At 40.0% G+C, this 21735-nt stretch overlaps 1 protein-coding gene across 1 annotated transcript in view; it reads right to left on the bottom strand.

Moving 5' to 3' along the window:
* Positions 1 to 21735, bottom strand: part of MAP7D3 (MAP7 domain containing 3) — a 40135-nt gene that overhangs the window by 4430 nt on the left and 13970 nt on the right. The window contains exons 4-15 of the mRNA XM_062503177.1: positions 20282 to 20445; positions 17477 to 17591; positions 16535 to 16567; positions 11985 to 12086; positions 10180 to 10278; positions 9707 to 9805; positions 8538 to 8663; positions 6530 to 6672; positions 6007 to 6137; positions 5130 to 5374; positions 693 to 828; positions 274 to 304 (exon numbers count right to left, since the gene is read on the bottom strand). Of these exons, the coding sequence (XP_062359161.1) occupies positions 274 to 304; positions 693 to 828; positions 5130 to 5374; positions 6007 to 6137; positions 6530 to 6672; positions 8538 to 8663; positions 9707 to 9805; positions 10180 to 10278; positions 11985 to 12086; positions 16535 to 16567; positions 17477 to 17591; positions 20282 to 20445 (1424 nt within the window). The remainder of the gene's footprint in view (positions 1 to 273; positions 305 to 692; positions 829 to 5129; positions 5375 to 6006; positions 6138 to 6529; positions 6673 to 8537; positions 8664 to 9706; positions 9806 to 10179; positions 10279 to 11984; positions 12087 to 16534; positions 16568 to 17476; positions 17592 to 20281; positions 20446 to 21735) is intronic.

The following is a 21735-nucleotide window of genomic DNA, read 5'->3' as shown; positions in this document are numbered from 1 at the left end:
ACACTGCCAGCTCTTGCAGACATACAGAGAAGATCTGATGACGTATTTCTGATAAAATACCTAGAGCAGATTATATGCCAGGTTTTGACAGCTTCATAACCACAACAGACAAGACAGAACAGACAAAATGTGACATTCCACTGTATTCATAGAAGCAGCTAGGTGACCCCTGATCTGGAATAAAGTTAGTCAGCACTAACTTAGCCATTTATTTTTAACAACTTCTATGCAATGAACCAAATGCACACCGACTAAACACTTTGAATTACTTGCCTGCAACATTCCTGATCCGTATTTCATATCACTAAAATGAGATTTAATGTACCATCAAACCACTGCCTAAGCTGATCAAAGGAAAGTTTAATACAGAGAGGTTGACTCTTTCAAACCAAATACAAACAAACCAAATACAAGTGGTGTAAGAAGAACATTCTAGTTTTGAAACAAAGGCCCCACTGGTGTCTGGAACGAAAAAGAAGCAGTGATTTCACATGGACTGTGCATTACAGATATACTGAGATATAAACTGATGTTACACACAGCAATCTGCCCCAGGTTGGTGCCAGTGCCTCTCAGCTTCAGGAACTGTATTAACATTTGCAGGAACTTAAATTAAAACATATGCAGCTCGAGTGTCCCTTCCAACTACACCTCACCACTGAAAGCATCCCTTCCTTCCCCTCAGTTGTTACCTTTCTTCTTCTTGTCTCTGAATTCTTTCTTGGTCTTCACGCTCTCTTTGCTCCCGTGCCAGACGTCGCTTCTCAGTCAAGATTTTAGCAGCTTCTTCAGCTGTGGTGGTCCCTACCACTGTTTTGCTACCTGATTCTGCAAAGGTTAAAAGAAGCTGCTGTTAGAAAGCTCCAGGAACTTAAAATTAGGGAAGATGTTTTCTCTGTGAGATGAGATCTTATGGCCAACTGATTCACTATCTTCTCAATCAGTGCTCATCACACAGTGATTGCACCCTTATCTGAAGACCTGCAAGAGCTAAAGTGGAGCCCTGAAGATGCAAAGCCACAATACCTCACTGACACTGAAATAGTAACAGCTTATTTCAACACTGATCCAGCCATACTCCAGATGATACACTTAAAGATACTATCCAACTGTCATAGCATTTAAAAACATGTCTCTGACAAGACACCTTTACTTCTGCAATGCTTGAACACTGAGAAGAAAACTGAAAAAAAAAAACCTGCTTTAGGAAATATCTTTCACTTCCATCTAATAAAACTGAACACACAGGGTCCTAAAGAAGAAATTATCATTCTTTTTCTTTTTCTTGCTTCATAACATTAACACTCAAGCCTTTATATTCATTGAGTATGCTGGAGTGCAAATAATCATAATTTTATCTGGCCCTGAAGGCACATACTAACAACTTCAGTAATACCATATTTCTATATATTAACAACAAATCAATTTCCAATTCACATGGAGATCAAAACAGCTTCAACCACCAGGCGAGTAGATCTTTGCAGGTCCTGCTGTTTGTTTCTTCGTGCCCTGCCTGGTGTTCTGGTGTCTGAACATCAGAGGCACTATTACAAATTAACATCAGGAAAAAACTCAAAACCATCTTGCCATACAGCTGCTCTCAATATATGATTTCTATAAGCTATTCCCAATCCCTAGAAATATTGTTTGAATGTGATTTAAAAATTCATCATCTGAATACTCAGAGAATCAGCTCTTGACACCAGCAGAACAGCAACATCGTAATGTTGGTGAGGACCTGCTTTTCTCCTGAACATTTCACAAATCAGCACATATGTTTGCTTAACATCTATAAAGCCCTGAAGTCAAGGTAATTTTAATGAACTGTAACACCAAGGTTTGACCACTTGTTTTACTTCTGACCTGAAGACAAATCATTCAAAACACAATGTCATCATTAGGAACTTCAATACCTGAAAAGTTGCTTAGGCCCCATGGACATGTAATCACTACCTGCAGCTGCAGGGTATAATTACACACAGCAAACTCTCAGCAGCTGAATCATGGATGTCTTTTGTGCATAAAAATTGTTCTTGCAGTCCTAGGAAAAGCATTTCAGCACTGATGTAGTGCAAGCATAAAGAGTTTTCTAACATTTAGATTTATCCAAAGCTGAGAAAACACCCCCTCCCCAGACAACACGTTGCTTCTGATGTGGGAAAAAGTTGCAGTCATGTTGGTACTAACAAAAACCAGCTGTTCCAAATTTGAACTCAGTCAAAAGGGGTCCTCCTCCTCCTGAGCAAGAAATACCATTTCACATTTATAAAAACCATTAGCAGATCTGCCTATTCAACACAGGCAGATGCTTTTCTTCCTATATTCTCTAACCTACCTTTCATTTACTGTTGCCAGTGTACAGCGATGAAGAAAGGAAAATATTTCTCTCTTCCTATGCCATATTAGTGTACTTTCTGTTCAGACTACTCATTTTTTACAGCAGAGGCCGTTTTTTTGTTGTGTGTTTGCAATCTCTCCCAATTGTATCTAATCTGGTTGATGTTTCATGTCAGGTTTAACCTATCTCCCCTCCTCAACATTTAACCTAAATAATACAACCTAATGCTCAGCAAGAAGCCTAAAGGTTTTAGACTTAAGTTCTAGGGTTACAACATGGTAATGACAGCTCAAATACGGTATGTGGTACTGACAGAAGAAAATTAGTCACAACAGTTCAGAACACTGCAGATATGGAAAGAATGGGGGGAAAAAAAACAAGAAGAAAGGGTTGGGGTTCTTCCCACTGCATTTTCACTTCTGCAGTTTTACTGACGATTTCCATATGGTACTTCAGTACTGTTTTCATCTCCATGTACCCCTGCACAGCCTGTTTCCACAGGACAGGATACGAGACTTCCCAACACGATTGCTAACACATCTTAAGAAAATTCTGACAGTCTTTTATACTCAGCTTCCTTTTCTTTATATTCCTAGTCATTACTGGTAAGAACAAAGGACAAAATCAAAGGACATTTTTATAAGAGAAGGGCAAAGAGAGAAAGAGGCAAGAGAAACAATCTGAACACATGCAAAACGTAGTACTAGCTGGATGTAGGGTAGATTCCAACAGATTTCAAGGCAAGCAATTAATTCACAGTTAATCTAGGAATCATTCAAAGCCTTCAGTACCCAGATACAAAATGTGAGGCTCCATGATAGTTTATTACCTATCATCATGCATAAGGTGAGAGCTCATGAAGGAGCACTTCTTATGCTTTAAGTTGAACAAGCCTTTTAATTCTCAGAGAAGCTGCGAGAGGCTGCTGCCAGAAATGACAACTGCTCCAGTCACTGAAAAATAAAAAGTGTTTTACTGTGGAACAGTATATTGCAGTAGGAAGACACAAAAAAAAACAAGACAAAAACTTGATTGCTGTCAGCAACAGTCAAACAAGTTCATTTTGAAGGAGAAGAGATGGAATGAAGATACAAGTGCACAAAGCTGAAATTAGGCTAAACCTACAAGACCTAGAGACTGGTTTGCCACATGCCATTCACTGGTATGCTCTGACTTCAGAAGCTGTCTGGGACAGGGAATTGCACCAACCCATGGGGTGAACTGCTGACACAGATGTGTAAAATGAAAATTGCCTTGAAAACTGAAAGCAACTTCTCAAGAAAAAAAGATTTTGCCTCACATAGGAATATTGCAATGTACCAAAACATTCAAAGAGAGAAATTAAATAATCTCTTATTCTGAAGAACATGATCACTATTTCCTTCTGTTCTATGTGTCAAAGAAAAAGCTTTGCTCAGCCCCAGCAGGAATCACTACCAAGATGACTATTTTGAGATTAGAAATAAACTAAAAGGGAAAGAGATAAACTGGGTTAATACAGTTTCAGAAGTCAGTGTAGAGAGCAGACAGATCAGGCATCCAAGGAACAAGGACAGATATTTTTGTGCCAGAACAACTAGAAGATACAGGACTAGGACACATTGCTATGGAGGCTTCAACCAACTGATGACATTGATCAGAAGAGATGATGCTCTGAGGCACACAAGACATTTATCAACAGTATGGCAGCACATCAAGGGATGGACATTCTGACTGCAAAGACAAAGGACGCGACACCAAAGACAGATGTGCGACTTCATACAAACATCCACCTCTGCCAGCCAGGCTTCCTTCCACAGGAACACATGCCCAGAGAGCTGTACCATGAGTTCTTCAGCTGAATGACACTTCTTCACATCCAACAGACGCAGTATCAGGAGGAGCCTCAGAAGTGGCAGAGAACAGGAACAGCCCAGGTAAGCACACACGAACCGCACATGCAGTCACGTGCAGCAAGCACATGTTCCCACTTACCTGGGGTCTGAGGGATTCACCCACAGTTCAGCCCACTGGCAGTATCTTACATTCTAAAGATCCCTCCTTTTCCTGCCAAGGGTCCCCTAAGTCCTTCTGCACAGTGAACTGCCTGCCAGACCTCACCAGAAGACTCTCCAAGATTCTGCAGGAGATGGCAGATGGCATTTTTCCCAGTGAGGGACAGAGGCTAGGCTCATGTGGCACCATGAAGAGGACTAGAACACTAATTGCTTCTCTGGTATATGGCTATCCTTAATCTACCAGGATAACTGCCCAGTGTGACTTGTGAACTGATCACTCTTCCCAAGGCAGCAATGATGACACATTCACTGGAACTCAGGCCAACGTAGCCTTCAAGAACTGTGAAATCTCTCTCAGCCTGTGATGAATAGAAGCTGATTTTGTCCTCCAAGAAGGTCTCTACAGGAGCATTTTAAGAACTACCAACTGAACTGAAAGACCTCTGTGTAGTTTAAATACTGACTTTATAAACCTAAGCTAGTAGATCATTCAGCTAGAGCAGCTGAAGCCCAAAAGGTAAAGAGGATTTCTGCTTTTCTTAAAATTATAGCACACACAGGAATATTGAAAGCTCCTGACTTAAATCTCCAAGTCAAATAAACCAACTACTGCATTAAAATTCACATCCAAAGTCATACCATGTAAAATTATTATCTAATCAGCAATGAAAAGCTTCTGCCTTAAAGCATCCTGCCCTCCAGTGCTCTGCCTCACAAGCCAGTTGTTTCCCCAGTCCCAACAGACACTGGAGAGGCCTCGAGCAGGAGTGAGTCAGACACTGAGAAACACCCACCTTCTTTGGTCTTTGTGCTAGCTGCTCCTGCATCCCTCTCCAAGGCTGGGGAAGCACCTTGCTCTTGTCCTATTCCTTCTATGCTCTTATCCTTTGGTTTACTCTCTGTTTCAGTTTTCTTTTTGGTAATGTTTATAACACCTGGTGTGAGAGATGGACGCTGAATGGGTGCTGATTTAGAGGCTGGAGTAGGAGATGGTGGCCTTTGTTTTGACACACCAGGTGAAGGTGGGCGAGTCTTCTGTCTGTTGAAATAAAGAACATTTTTCAGAGCTAACAACGAAAACCTCGACCACGCACCTGAGAACGTTTGTCTCCTTTATTTAGTTTATATTACATACCTTACTTTTAAAAATAAATCCACCCACACATTACTTGTGCCTTCTCATAAAGCTCAAACCAGGATTCCGAGACACCTTGGGCACCCAGGCTTGCTACTTGAGGGCTAACATCAAAACAGGACTGCTAGTCCAGATCTCCATTTACTCCAAATCTATGATGAAACTCATGATTCCAGTCCAAGAAACTTCCTACACTAATACATATAGATCAGTTTATTCAAAAGCTCGCAGGCTTTTGTTGGTTTTAGTGCACAGACTGCACAGAAAATTAGAGTGTGTTTTGTCTGCACAACAAATATGGAAGTAAAAGCTGCATCCCTATTTAGGGAAAGGGAAACTGGACCTAAAATGAAGTCTTTTCTGTACAAACAAGGCTTAGCATAGGTCATCCAAACTCTTAACAGCTCAGCTGTCTTGAGACAGGAAGAAGCCTTCATTTTGTGCTGAATAAAAGGTGTTTACACATACCTGACTGCAGCAGATGTTTAACCTGGACATGTACCTGACTGCAGCAGATGTTTAACCAGGACATGTACCTGACTGCAGAAGGGGATGGAGGACGCTTCACCAAATTAGCAGGAGAGGGGGATCTTCTACGGGCAGACACGGATGGTGAGGGAGGGCGCCTCAAACCAGAACCTGGGGATGGTTTTTCTGTCTCTGACTTCTAGAAGATACACAAAAACAAAATACTGACTCTCTAGAATACACTGCAGACAGAGGAGCTGCTATTCCAACAAACAAGCAAGTGCTCAACAAGATGGACTTTTAATTTCTTTTATATTCCAAAACACAGACCTGGTCTGTGTTTAATTGTTACATAAATTAAACTTTGGGAACCATAAGCAGCAAACAATATGCCTTCAAGATACAAGAGAGATCAAGTACCATAAAATTCCAATTTGATTTTAATACTCTGTATTTTTTAGGCAAATGTTATTGTACATTTCATTAATGCTTATCGAAAGCAACAGCAAAGAGGTGAAGCAGGATCCCATCCTGAGCTGTTCCAAACCCCCAGATTAATAGAGACTTAATTCCTGTGGGTTTTCAACAAACCTGGGTTGAATCAGGTGAACTTGCATCAGAAGACACAGAGGACTTCAACCTGTCGATGCTACGGCTGCGCACCGGCACTTTAGGAGCTGGGACTGGGGAATTGATGGAACTGGCTGAAGCTGAACGAGGACAGAGGTGAGATTCTATAAAAGTTAGGAATTTGACAAGACAAAACGAGAACCAAGTGCACAGCATAAGAATAGCAAAGAAGGAAGAGAGAGAAAAAGAGAAAGAGAGATTGTGTGTGTTAGAAACCATACAGGGAAACACCGCAGGCAGTGCAAAGTGCAACCGGGCAGGGACAGACACCACCACACAATTAGTACTTGGGAAGCAACAGCACCAAGAATAAACACTCTGAAAACAGCAGTCTGGAATAGATAAAAATAAAATGCTTTTCCAAAAATGGACCAAATCTGCAGTACAGCATTACTTTAATTTCAGTCAAGTTGCATTTGATCACAAATGCTTCAGTTTTAATGGCTTAGCATCTTTCCTGTAAATTTCTTCATGACAGGTTCAGATTTTAAACATGTTCCCTCTACACTCAACAAGGAGGAAACCTCCCTTCTTTTTAAAGGTGGTGTAAAAGAAACCTACCAAGAGAAAAAGGTCAATTATTTAACTGTAATACCTTTCATACCTGAAGTGTCAATCTCTTCAAATACAATATTTAATGAAATTTTATCTTATTACTTTTTTATTAACATTATCTCAGACAGAGAAGCACACATAGATGCAAAAATATTCTAAACTAGATATTGGATTCTTCTCTAATTCAAATAAATTGTGACAAACACAGCACTTAGTTTTGTAACTTTATGGAAAATACATTTTATTTTTGTATTTGCAGCATTTGTGCAAGGAGACCTGCATTCTGACTGTGCACAGGTTGTGTTAAAGCACGGGTACTTTTCTAAAGAAATGAAAAAATGTACCTCTAAGTCAACTTAAAAAACCATATCTTTAATTCAGCAATAGTGAGTGTCTCACATGCTAACAGTAACAGAAAAAAGAAGGCATTTCCCCACATGACATGAACTAGAGGATTCATGGTAAAATAAAAGCAGCACATATACAGGTGTGTAAAAATATGACTGTTGACTACAAACCAAAATATAAAAACTTATTAGACAAGGGGAACAGTATGGAAATTTCACTGTTACTGACAAGGACCAAGTAAAATGGTGTAAGATAAAAAATAAAGATGGGATTTCATACTTAAGAAGAAACAAGCAAAACGGGGAACACAAGTTGTAAGGTAAAAGAAAAGAAAGGACTCCACACTGGTTACAGAGATGCATTTACTGGGGCATTCTTAATTAACCAGTAACAATTCCAGGACAGGTGGGATGCAGCTGGGGGGCTTGCCCACAATGCAAATTCGTGCTGTAGTAAACTGAGCCCTGGTGTGGACATACCAGGTCAGTCTGGACCAACACAAAACTGCTGGAGTCAGACAGGGTTTCTCTCTTCTATTTTACCTCTATTATACCTATTCCTACCTAGCTGAAGGAAGCCAGCTTAGGGTTCCCTGTACTTATCTTAAGGTAACCCTATTGTCATATTCCTGCAAGAGTTTCTTCTAAATAAATGTGGGTTTTGCACTTTGAAATTAGAGATTTTTTTTTGGTTTTTTTCTCCTTTCATCACCTGGTACTGCTCTAACCAGTATGTCTCAGACTGACAAATGCAGATCTTTGTCAGTTAAAAAAACCACACACAAAAGCCCCAGAATGAAAGCCTGCATCTGGTTCTCTGCAGAGCAAGTAAACCAGCACTGGAGTTTAAAAGCCAATATTATACGGTTTTGTAAAGTAAACATGCAACATAGCACATGAATTGGGTATTAATGACCACAGAAAATACTGGGCAAGTAATATTACACACAACCATGTATTTACTGTCTGATTCAGACAAATGTGTAGCACAGTTAGCAGCTATCATCTAAGTTCTTGCTTGAAGAGCAACTGTGTAAGACTTTGAGGCTTTTCTGCCTTCCTGTTACCTGAGGGGTCCTGTCCATCAGCTGACAAGGTAGCAGCACTTTTACTCCTAGCTAGGGAGGCCTGTGTGGGGGCCAGGAGGCGGCTGATGACACTACTGTCCAGGGGACTGAGCTGGGAGCGACGAGCTGGATGACAGGGACAAATCAAAAAGGATCCAACATCAAACCGTATCATGGAAAAGACAAGCAGTACAAAGCAAAGGAAGACTGAGCAGATTGCAACAGTTTTGGAAGAACAATACTGATGTCATGGAGGGGGAATTCCAAACTAAAAGCACAGAAGGATTAAACACTGCAATCTCTTATGTTGCACTTCTTGTTCTTGCCTTGCTTAGAACAAGTCATTTTAATGTGCAGAGACTGGCATGTGTACAACAGAGGTGAATGCTGAATCCAGTCAAAGTATGAGACGTTTTTGACTGAGCCCTTCAGAGCTACATTCTCTAGATTGCAGGAAAGGCTGTTTTGACATAATAAACAGAAGACTTGCAAGTCAAAGCAAGCAGTTATCGCCAAGCATCGCCCGCGTACACAGATTCACATGGACAGCACCCATCATTCTCTCATACAGGAAAGATTCAGATGCAGAAATAATTTCAACTGTTGGCAACAGCTGCTAAAAAGGAAAGTTTCAGAATTGTTAACTCAAAGGGAAAAACACGTTAGACAAGGTGCTATTCTTCAGGTTCAGGAGGAACTCCTAGGAAAGAGGTTATTTGTAACCTAGTGGGGAATACACAAACCAAAAGAAACTGAAGTGAGAACAGATTTCTTCCTTCTGCATGCACATGGTTTACGTCAGCAGCAGGAACAGAGAAGTTGCTTTTGAACTGAATAATGGAAGGGAAGTTTAAAAAGCAAAAGTAAGATTTAACTAAGAAGTGAACAGATCAGTGACATTTTTACCATTTCTGACCCTCAAACCTACCAGGTCTCAAATAGATTGCTTTCTTAAGCAGAGACATGTTGCTAACTGCATGCAGTGCCATTTAACAAATACAAAGGCCTTCTTATAGAATTTCCTTTTTTGACCATTTTATCTTTAACACTGGGTAACTAACAAGCCATTAAGAAGTACTAAAAATTTAAGAACCTAGGAAAGCAGTGAAATCAAGCCTATCCAAACTTTAAAGGCTTTAAAAAAATATTCAGTTTTATTAAACAACCACCTGGTTTTTCTTCCTTTTTCACTTTTTCTAGCTCTGGAGAGGACTGGGGTTTACTACGCATCCTACTCAAAGATGTGCTCCTCTTCTTTTCTGTTCCTCCTAGAGACCAAGCGCAAGGAAGATTATTTTGAATAAGACATGATTTTCTAAATTGCCATCCCATGCTTTGCTTTTACTAATCAGCTAAAACCATCAACGTATCATTATGAAGCACTATTTTCTCATGTGTTATATGGTTTGGCTACCATTTGTCTGCTTTCCCCCCACCCTTCCACTTTTCAGAGAAATAAGGCTGGTTTAGAGACAGTTACCCAATATTTGGCACTGCAATGTGCATAACGATATTTAGTGCACAGACTGCATGAATGCCTGAGTGAAAACATTTTGTAATGGAACTGGGACATGGTTTAAAGTCATCTTCAAATATCCCATTTACTGCCTCCCAGTTCTCAAAAGAAGCTGGTTTCTAGCACCTTTCTGTTCCACCTGCGAACCTTTGGGTGCTGACTGCTGGGAATGTGGAGGGACTTTGTTATTCAGTCTGTTTAATGAGGCACTTCTCTTTGTGGTACCTGGAAGTGAAAGTGCATGGATTAATTATGCTGAAAAGCTCAGAGATCCCCTCCAACACCTGCCCCACTTCCCTAAGAGAGAGAGAGAGGAATGATTAAGTTGCTTTGTAATATGGAATTCTCAGAAGCAGAAAAACTGGATCAGGGAAGAACCACATTATATAAAGCATTATTTCTTTTATTTCTGCATGCTTCTGATCACAGCAGCAGGATGTCAGACAGAACAAATTGTTGTTTGACCTACTGAGGCCATCCTTGTACACCTTTTAAAATACAAGAGAATTTTAAAAGACAATTGCTCACATTCTCTATGAGTGAGCCTAGAATTAATACAGAACACAGGGTTATGTGGAGATACTCCACTGATCCAGGACAAGCATAATTTTCTAATTTCCACATTCTGCTCCTTCACCCTCCCAGGCACACATGCACAACAGAACCAATTTGGTTCATTCTGTGACTGTATTTAATGTCCTGTGAATTTACCCATCATTTTACCAAACAGACAGTTCTCTGTGCATGTCAGGTTGAGAGCACAGGATCACTCTAAGTCAACCTCTACATCCTGACCACGTAGATCACTTGGAGTCCTGTCCAAATTTGTTGTATTTCAGGCCACCTGAGAATATTTTCTCCAAAGTGACTAAGGATTCACAAAGGATTTCAGGGTATGACAATAACTGCCAAAGCAATCCCAATTAGTTGATAATTAGTGACTTCCTTTATAAGAGGTTTAATTTGTACTTTACAGCCCTGCTTCTGACTCATATCCAGACCTGAACCCTGCAGACACATAATATACAAATATAATTTAAAATCACCAGCAGCCTTCAGTGACTCAGAGCCCCTGCCAGTATAAATATAGTCACTGATTTCCCCACCAGGCACACAGTGTATGAGCACAAATTTTTCTGCTGCATCACCTTCCAACACATACCAGCAAAACCACCTTTAGCTGTGTGTGTGTGTCAGGGATTCTTTTAGCACAGTTTGCTTGATCAGAAGCTGCAGACTGGCAGAACACTGCAGCACAGACCTAGCTGAATCTGCTTTTGTATTAAACAGCTTTTAGCTTAATCATCATTTTAGGCAAACAAAAAACAAAAGCAAAAATCCCCATATTTGCAACACAGGCAGGTTCCTATGAAACTCTAGAAAGATTACAAATAACAAAATCTCATGCTAAAACAAGCCATAATATGTGCTCCTACAAATAGTTTTTATTTATCTTAACATGCATAGTAGGATAATTCCTTGTCAAAATTGCTTTTTTCCTTCCCATTGGCAATCAAATGACTGAAGCTGTCTAACAGAACAAGGCAAACTTTATTTTCAAACTATTACTATTTCTATTTTGCTGAAATTTTAGGGTGTGAATTAAGGCATGCAAATCCATAGAGACGATGGGAAATCATCTGTGAATCATTCACCAAGATTTGACTTTAGTAACAGAATTAGAGAAATAAATAATAAAAAACCAGCAGTTTTTACCATTGCTCTTCTCCTCTAACAGAGATCACATCAACTGGGTCAAAACCCTGAGCTGTCAAGCTGGATTAACAAATTGCATGAAATGCATCTGAGATCAAAATACGAAGTGAGTCACAAAGCAGGGGAGGAGGAAGGAGTTTCATTCCACCTTCTGTCTCCTCCCCAGCCACAGGTGAGCAGTGCCCTGCTCCCAGCAGCCACACACCCACACTTACTTCGATCTGAGGCATTTAAAAGAGCTGCAGATGATGACAGGCATTTGCTCATGGCAGGCTCTGCTTGTTTGAGGTTGGCTGTGGAGGGTGAACGTTTGCTGGCTGTGGAGAGAAGTGAGAACTTTAGAACTCACCTTCATACTGAGCCTTTCACACCTTGCTGAGAGCTCACTCTCCAAGTATTACATCCTGAAAGCTATTTCCTTTTGTTTGATGACAAACACAAATGATTTTGTTTTTCTTCCAACAGGCCTGATACCATTAGCACCAGTTGGGACAGGCACAGAAAACACTAAGTTTAGTGGAGTCATGCCAGGATTTATGTGTATGTGTGCAGACAAGAGATTTTTAAACCCCATGCCCCTAACATGTAAAGACAAAAGCTACTGAGGTTGTCTGCTGTTACCAGACTGGCAAGACACAGAAAATGACAACACAAAATCTGGAAAATTTATTTCTTCATTCCTGCCACATAGGTATGTCAAAACAGTTTTTTAATCACTAGTTAATAAATCCAAACCAAAACAAATTATTTTGAAGGAATAAAACCAAGTCCCAAGAAAAGGCAAGAAAGCATTTCTATTTCTGATTGCTTCACAAAGGTTGCTGTTTTTCAGAAATTGCCAATTTTTCTCTAAAAGCTACTTTCAAGTAAATGTTTCCTATCAAACCTGCAATTTTCAGAAAAAAGCTGCCACAAGAGGGATTAATTTTTTTTTGGTATGTGTATACACACACATATACACACATAAAAATCACATCTCATGTGGCAGAGCTCCAAGCTTATTACAAGGCAGATAAATACCCGCTTTTTAATTTCAAATAATGTACTTTCAGGATGAACATTACTCCAGAGTATGAAAGCCTTGGAAAAGCATGTACCTGTTGCTACAGAAACTCAGTAAGCAGAAAACATTAATGTACACAGAGTGGAACAGACCAGCACAACAAACACATGAAATTCTATACATCTAATGCAAGTAATCTATTTTACTGACATGCTGGACAGCAAGGATGATTAATCTGAACTCATTAGTGCATAAGTACCAAAGGACACAGCAGCACTACTCACCACAGAGGCAACATCTTTTCCCTTTGCCAGCATGCTACAACAGCCCCTTACAGCCAGAGCCAGGACATAAAGATTCCTATGCACAGCCCTATGGGAAGCTCTTGTGACAGTGAACAAGAGCAAAGACTCCATGGGATAAGAGGGAGATCTACTGAATCTAGTTTAGAAATTAAGATCTGAGCTTAGTGGATGCTTTCCCAACACAACAAAAAAAGACAAAAAGAATCCAAAAAACAGAGGCATTTTATGAATGAAGTCTGAGAACTGGGATAACTAAACAGCCTTAAGAGGTTTTATATACGAAAATCAGGAAGCTCATAATTCATGTATTTGGGTGCTTTTGAAGGGGAAGGCTACCCTCTAGTGTCTGCTCTTTAAAGGAAATCCTGGCTCCTGTTGGAACTCAGCTGAGTCCACAGCCTCCAAACATCACAGAGACACTTCACACAAATTTCTCTTGGTTCAATTTAACACTTCAGCACTTGCATGAAATGTGAGATTTGGTCTATCACCAACTGGGACTCAGGTACAGAGGTCAACGCTTTTTTGATCAGTACATTTGCCAGATCAGATGGCCTCAACTTTTTCCTTACCTCATTCACAGAACAGCTTCTGCAAACTTTAAAGCTCCTTCCTCTAGAAAAAAAAGCTTTAGAAGACAGGCAGGATATTCCTGTATAACCACACAGTCTGGTTATGTAGAATTTACAAAACATCATTTGAAAAAGTACCTCTAATATCTTCTTTGAGGAGTTAGAAAACCTCCATCAAGGGGTTTGGACTGCAAGAAGCACACAGCTCATGTGACACCAACTTCTCGATTTTTCTAATGGAAGTGGGAAAGAAAACTCCAGCAGCAGAGCTGAAGAAAGCACATGTCTGGCATGCAGCAGGACTTGGAACTGGGCAAGGAGTTCGGAAACACGACATCTTAAGAAAATCACTCAGAGTGAGGAGTTTTCAATCCTCACAGGGTTTTACTGAGAGAGGGTGCTGCAGCATTGCCTGAGGCTTCATAACATGAGGCTACAGGAAATAAGATGAACTGTCTCTCACTTCCTTCCAAATTTCTACTAGGACAAGGAAGCTTTATTTAGCAAGGAGAGACTCTGGCAGCCCCATTTCTATTGTAATAGCACATCTCCAGTCCTAATGCACCTGAACCTCTAGTTCTGCTCAGCAGGCACCACTAAAACACCCCCTTTACCAGGACTGTCATCAAGGATGCTTTATTGCACAGCCTGGCCATTTCTCTTGGCAGACCCACACCCTGCCTGCTACATCTTAGCACTGACAGCAATGCCATTAATGTAACACTTGACTCTGGGGCTTTCATCCATTTTTATATTTCACCATCAGTGGGATCCCTGCTGTGGTCTCATGAATCACACTCAACATCCCACAGAACTACTGATGGCTGGGGAAATGTTCCATTACACAGGCTTCACTTTCCAGAGCACACTATCACCCAAAACCTCTGCTCTGCCACTCAATGCTCCTAAATATTACTGTTGACAAACCCACTTTATGGTAGATATATCTGATTCTGCATTTTTTTGCAGAGCACTGCAATAGACAAGAATGTCTTTAGTCCTAAAATAATTAAAGAATATTTGAAATCAGTTCCTCAAATGGTTCTCATTTTGAGAAATGGGGCTTTAATCCCAAGTCTGCCACAGAATTTGATAGTGGAAATATAACACTGCATTGAAATTTGCTCCAGACATGCTGTTAGAGAAGGTGCACTATTCAGCTACAATGATGCAATGGAGCAGAGCTCACATGGTGTCATTTTTCAGAGTAAGAAAAAAAAGAGGTAATTGTTGTCTTCCAGAAAATATGCAAATATAAAGCAAAATGCACCACATAAGGATTTTTTAGAAAGCCAGCCGGACTTAAGCATCCCACATGGCTTAGGTAGATTTTTAATAATAATTAAATAATGAGCTCTCAAAGTTATAAAGAACTACCCTGAAATAGGAATAAATATGAGAAATGTAAAGCCAGTCATGGTTCCACATTATCCGCCCCACACATCACAGCTTCATGTTTGAAACATTAACATAAAATCAAACACAATTTTAAAAAACAATGTGGGTGCACAAGGGTTTGACCAGGACATTGTATTATCTCCATAGCAATTTTTTTCCAGACTGGTGCCAAGTTATCCAAATTGATCTAATGCTGATGAACTATCTGCACCGTTACTTTATGATGCATAAATCACAGTTTAAACACCTATTATTATACCAGGAGCATTTGTGTTGGAAGATATTTTATCTTAAATGTGCTTCAGCAGCACTGAAGATCTTCCTACACAACAGAAAGGACAGACAAGGCTCATTTCCTCACATAAATCAGGAGAGAGCAAAGAACATTATTTTGTGTTTTATTAAACATATAAAGCAAATGTGATTACCCAGTTTCAAAGTTAAATGAGATTTGGTAGTGTGAGATACAGTAAATGGATTTATATATGTATCCAAGGAACTCACGTAAAGCAGATAAACCAACCCAGCCAAACTGGCTGATCTTGGAGAAAATTAGGGGCTCAAGAAGTGCAGGGCAAGGGAAGAGAAAAGTTAACTAAAATACACATGCTTCTGCTGTGTTGCCAGAGCAGTTAAATCATATTCAGCCAGACCTTCACTGCATTTTCAAGTCTCACTTGGCTGTGTCACAGACAGCTGCACTGCATTAGTAATGTTGAGGGCATGCACTGACTGTCAGGATTCAGATTCAGCTGGGTCTCAGCTGAGAGTTTTCAGCTCAATCTAGCTGCAAGAAACAATTCTGCTTATTAACATATGTATCAGTGATCCAAAGCATTTCTACGAATGGCTCAGTCTGTGCACTGGAAAGTCCAGAAATCCAATGAAAACACATTTCATATAGAAAATTATCTTCAGATAATTGAGACAGCTCTGATTTTGCAAAACCCTTCATGGAAAAAGTATCGCACTGTGCAAGAGACCCACTCCCTTTCATAAAGTTTCACCAAAATATCATTTGATCTTGCAAATGTTATTTCAACTGCTGGTAAAACAAAGAAAGAAGGAAACAAACCAAGCCCTACCATGTACTTTTTACAAATTAGGAAGCAATGAAACAGTCTGAGATTGCCCTTAAGCCCTCCATATCTTAGACCCCTGAACTAATTTATATTCAAATACTTGCCAGTAGGAATTTCTCTTCTCCCTGTGCTGTATCCAGACCTCTTTTAAAACTCAAATGCACACAGCCTTTCCTTGAAAATTCCCTCAGGATGCCATGACTTAAGCTGTAGTTGAATTAGCTGGGAGGGATAGCCAAAATGAGGGGGGCTGCTTTCTACTTAGGGATCACATTTGTTACACAGCTGGCCAAGATCCAGGAAAAGATCTATAAGATGGTTTTTCTTAGTGTCATAAGAACTCAAGTTTAAAAAGTTAGTAGTGAGTATAAAACAACAGAAAAAGAAAATTTTAGAAATCAATACCACCAGTTCCACCTTCATCTGTGCTCTGCTGTTCTGTAGAAGAAGAAGGTTTGTAAGCTAAGTCACGAGGTCAAATAGCAAAAAAATGCAAGTTAACCAAAAAATGGGGACGCTGCATATAATAATTACAATTAGTATCAGAGCACTTTCCAACATGTTACAAACACACACTCAAGCTGACAGAAAATTACAGTACCACACTCTGTACAATTCCACCAATACAGAAGATAGGCTGAACTGAAGCATATTTTGATTTATTTTATTCCTGGCCAATAACTTATGTTATTTATTGGTGGTTAGGTAGTGCATGAAAAGATCCCTTCCACTGCAGCCTTTTTTGCTGGTCTGATTTCAGAATGTTTACAAGCAGAAACAATTAACTATGAAACAATAAATTATCTGAGTTCAAATTCAAGACTGTTAAAATACATCACCTAACTCAGAACAGAATCCAAGTTCCAAGAAGCTTGGAGTGTCCACTGCATCTGCTTACCCACTACTGGGTATTCACATAATCAGTCAGCATTCTATAACTCCAAGGGTGCATTTAAAAATTTCAGATGTGATATTAGAGTACAACTGGGTATTTTTGGTTTTATCACCAGTCTTAGCACTCCACTGTATGACCTGCATTTGAAGGACTCTGAATTATCTTAATATTACATATCGTAACTCCCCTTATCTGATGTTTGAGGGGTTGCAGTGCTGTCATGTGCTGTATTTCCCATGGAGCTTTTCTCCAGCTCTTCCCAAGGTCAAAAATAGCTCTAAGTCTGAGCAGCATTTCAGGCCAAGTACAGATATGACACCTTCCCATGAGCTACTCACAGCTCCTGCTTTAAGATCCAAGACAGGAGAGGATGCCCAGGTCCCCGATGCATCTGCCAGTGTTCACACAGAATGCTCTGTGATTTTAGTCCTACTAAAAACAGTGCTGCTTACCTGTTTTGCCTTCTGAGTCTGGAGTTACAGAGCCCCCCCAAGACCACCTCTTCTGTCGTGTTTCCAGCCGCTGACTCCGTTCCAAGGTGCGATGCAGAACTGCTTCATAGCGCTCCTACCAAACAACATCTCCATGAAGCTTGTCACTGTTAACCACAGCCACACCAGGAAACAAAATATAGACACCCCCCCACACACACTATGATTTATAATCTGTTTTACCAGGCTTTTGTTACAAAAATTATCATGCAAAGATTTTGAAGGCAATTAATGGCTTCAAAACACTGCAAACATGATTAGGTAGAGCTAAAGCACAGATATCTATTCTACTCTTTACTTAAAATAGCCACCAAACAGATTTCCTATTCAGTAAACAGCACTACTTATTTTCTAAATAGGGATGAACCCCAAACTGAGCAAAAGCATCAGTTACCCTTGAAACTATATGATGAAGTTATTTTTAAAAGGTGATGAAAATTCTCCATTATAATATACTAAGTATAAAGTTATTTCTATTTTCAAAGAACTATAAAAACAATAACTCTGGTCTTAACAGACACTGACATTATGAGAGATGTGATGAAACCAGGAACAAGAATACATAAAGGCAGCACTGCAAAGGAAGACCAATCAACTTCAGGCCTCAGCAACCACTGCTGACAGCACAAAGGGGGCTGAAAGAAGCTTTTGCTGCTGTCTCCAGAACTAGTAACTTCCAGCAGGGGAGCTTTAGCTCTTGTGCATAGAGATGAACTGTAAACATGCTAGACTCTTTCTTGCTAGCCAGGTTTCTACACGTGTCAACAACACATTTCTCTTCTGGAATAGTTATATCCCAAGTGATCTTTTGAAGCAGTATTTCCTGCAGATACACTGCAGTAAGATGTCAAGGGATCTCATTATACAGCCATTTCTCCTGCTTAGGGACTTTCACCTTCTTTCAATACCATTTCACAATACTAACTAAAAAAATCACCGTGAAAAAAACCACAATGTAAACCTGGAAGGAAGGGAGGATTCTGCTCACTGACAAAAGATATAAATAAAAGTTTTTGTTTTAAATATAAAGCTTAGCTTCCCCTCTGTTAGAGAAACGTGAACTAGAGTTTACCCAAGGTGCCAATGTACCCAGACATTATGTAATCTGTAGATTGTATTTCCATGGAAGTATCTGCAGTGCAGTAATATTTCAGTCAGAGTTAAAGACATAGGCATCACTTTACAAATGACAGAAACGGGCTCAAGGTCTCAATACAGTGAGCTGCAGAGATGTGCAGAATAACTGAGGAGCTGTGGGGAGACAAGTATCTGAATCCTCACCATGGCTACTGGTCTTCAAGATTCTTAGAACCACTTCCTTTCCCACAGTATTTGCCACAGTGCTGCTGCTTCTACCTTGTTAGATAACTAACTAAACGAGATTTGGCTGGATAAGTTAATAATGTTGGGAACTATGTATTTTGAGGCACTTCTATCCACCAAATTTACAACTGTATATGGTATCTTGCTGGTTATCTTTTCCTCATGTCGGAGTACTAAAGTCAAGATGTGTTTTTACTTTCTGACTGAAGGCAAGGTTTTACAGGTCAAATCCATACTGTCCTCCCACCTTCTAGATTCTGCATGTGTAACTCTCTAGGTAGGTCATCTCCAGGGACTGAGTAAAAGACAAGGTTAACACCTCATTGCTAGTCCTTGTCTTCCTTGATTATTCATCCTGGTGGCCACTTAAAACATCTACCACCCTCAAAACTACATGAATAAATGTAATAAATGTAGATGTAATATATTTTTTAAACATAAGGGATGCTTCTTGCATGAAGTAGTTGCTTAAAGAAATGACACTGCACTGGACTGCAGTCACAGCCCACCCAAACATTTTTGTTATTCAGCAATTTAAACTATTCTATGAAGTTCAAATGGAATATCAATCTGATCACACCCAGGAGCTGATTACAGAAAGCCAAACACCAGTGTAGAATACTGTCAGTGAAAAAGGGCAGCAAAGATGGATTGCTAGAACAACACTGGACTCCAAAGGAGCAGCCAGCCAGGCTTACAGGCTCGTCACCAATGAGCCACAGCACATTCTTACAAAACCAGCTTACAAAAGCACAGATGTGTGATGCTTCCACTGCTGACACCCTGGAAATGAACCCTTTCAGAACTTGCACATTTAATATGCATTAACAGAGCTACTTGTCAAAAGGCTGGAATAACTTCATGTATTTATTTCTGCTATTTGCAGTGAGTCCTATACTCAAACACTGCTCTGCCAGTCCACATGCAGTCAGAGCAAAGGCCAGTGAGAACAGTCACTACACAGTTCAAAGCAGCAAATTACAAATATGCAGATAACATCACCACCTTTCATCATACGAAATTAATTCTGATTTAGAAGAATTAAGAGAATGTCAGTCAGGCCACAGCAGGGCTCCAAGGAAGCAAGACACAGAAATAAGAGAAGTAATCTAAGACTTGTCACCCATGCTGATTTACAGACAGACTCTACAAAATGCTCCGAGGGAATCTGGAAATCTAGGAATATGGGGTGGGGGTTTTGCTCGTGTGAAAAATAGCCAGTGGTCAAACAGCCACAGCTCCTGAAATCCCGAGTGCCTTAGCTGTGGCAAAAGCTCTATGGGGAAGGTGGACATGTGCCTACACAGCCCATTGCAGATGTGGAAAATAATGTTCTAACACACTCATCATCTCCCTGAGTTTCTCACTCACATCACTTCAGAGCATGGTAACATAGGAAAACAATGTAGATCTTTTGAACTACAGAACTTGGATGTGTGTTACCTTTTCCTCCTCTATTTTTTGTTTCCTCTTTTCTTCTACTGCTGCCCTACGTTGTTCCTCTTTTTGCTTCATTTCTTTTAGCTTTCTCTGCCTTTCTTCTAACTGTTTTTCATACTGGAGTTTCGCTTTTCTCTCCTTTTCAAGGATTTGTGTCTCTTTGGCAGCTGTAAGAATATTTTTAAGAAAAAATTAATATCAAACTTAGCCATTCATTGATACTGCAATGCAACTTACAAGCAAGAGACTATCCAAGCAGAATTCTTACCGCTTGAAGTGAAAATGTACAGGAAGGTGAGCTTGCAGAAGTGGATGACATCACACATGACAACAGACTCATCTTTAATTCTGTCCCAGGTTAGAAGCAGAATTAGAACTCTGCCTGCCACTAGGCCTTACTGTCTAGACAGGAATATCAGGATATGCATATTCTCTATATTAAGCATATACTTTTCTTATCAACATAATAGTGATGTCTCTGTAAGGAAACAGTAAATTAAAAATCAAAAAGTAGAATTCTATGTTGTATTTTCCTTGGGTTTTTTTTTAAGAACAAAATAAAGTAATATTTAAGGCACTGAGTGACAAGATGGGAAGACCTGCAGTTCCTGCATCAGAGTTTGAAATAGTTTTATCACTATTCTGTGCAGCCTCCACCAAGGAACAGCTGTGTGCAGTTCAAGAGGAAGCCTGAGGTTGTGTGACACAAAGCCAGAATGCACAGGCTATTTTCCATGGCCAGACAGTTGAAATGAACCAAGAGACCAGGTAATCACACCAACAATGTACAGGCAGCTTCTACACATGGGCCCTCCAAAATATTTCTGAATTTTATATGCATCATAATACTACCCTATTCCCATATCAGGATAACACAATAATTCCTATTCTTGTGGGTCTTTGTTTTTATGTTGAGAAACAAACATACAGCTCAGAGAGACATCTCTCCCCACAAGCTGGGAGCCCAAGACCTAGGACTGCAGGGCACACTGTGACCCTTTCAATCTCCTGCTACACACACATGCACTGATTCACATCACAAACAGCGTAAAGCTGGGCAAGAGTTTTCTGCTGTTCTCTAGTCTCAGGTTGCCTGCTAAGATAAAGTGTATTCTGCTGGCACTTCAATACATGAATCACTTCAGTGTGCTGGGAAACAAAGGAAGCCGTGTTCAAGGCAAACAAGCCATTCAAGTAGCTAAAGCTTTTTTGGTTTTCTCTGAATCAGCATTCTACAAATGTCAGTCTTCAGGGCTATAGGAAGGAGTTCTAAGTTAAAGTTTTATTTTCCGAAGTGTTTTTGTTAAGGCTTTCAATAAGGAATTGGCTAAATATGCTGGGTAGTCTCTAAGAAATGGAAGATGAGAAGTGACATATAGCTTCGACAAGGTAAAACTCTCTACAGTGTTTTCCTTTCAAATCAAAAACTTCATTGAGGTTCACAGATGGACACTGAT

This window comes from Cinclus cinclus, chromosome 15 (assembly GCF_963662255.1).
Source record: "Cinclus cinclus chromosome 15, bCinCin1.1, whole genome shotgun sequence".
NCBI classification, from domain to species: domain Eukaryota; kingdom Metazoa; phylum Chordata; class Aves; order Passeriformes; family Cinclidae; genus Cinclus; species Cinclus cinclus.
Note: the sequence above shows the minus strand (reverse complement) of the source record. Positions and strands in the feature narration are given on the sequence as shown.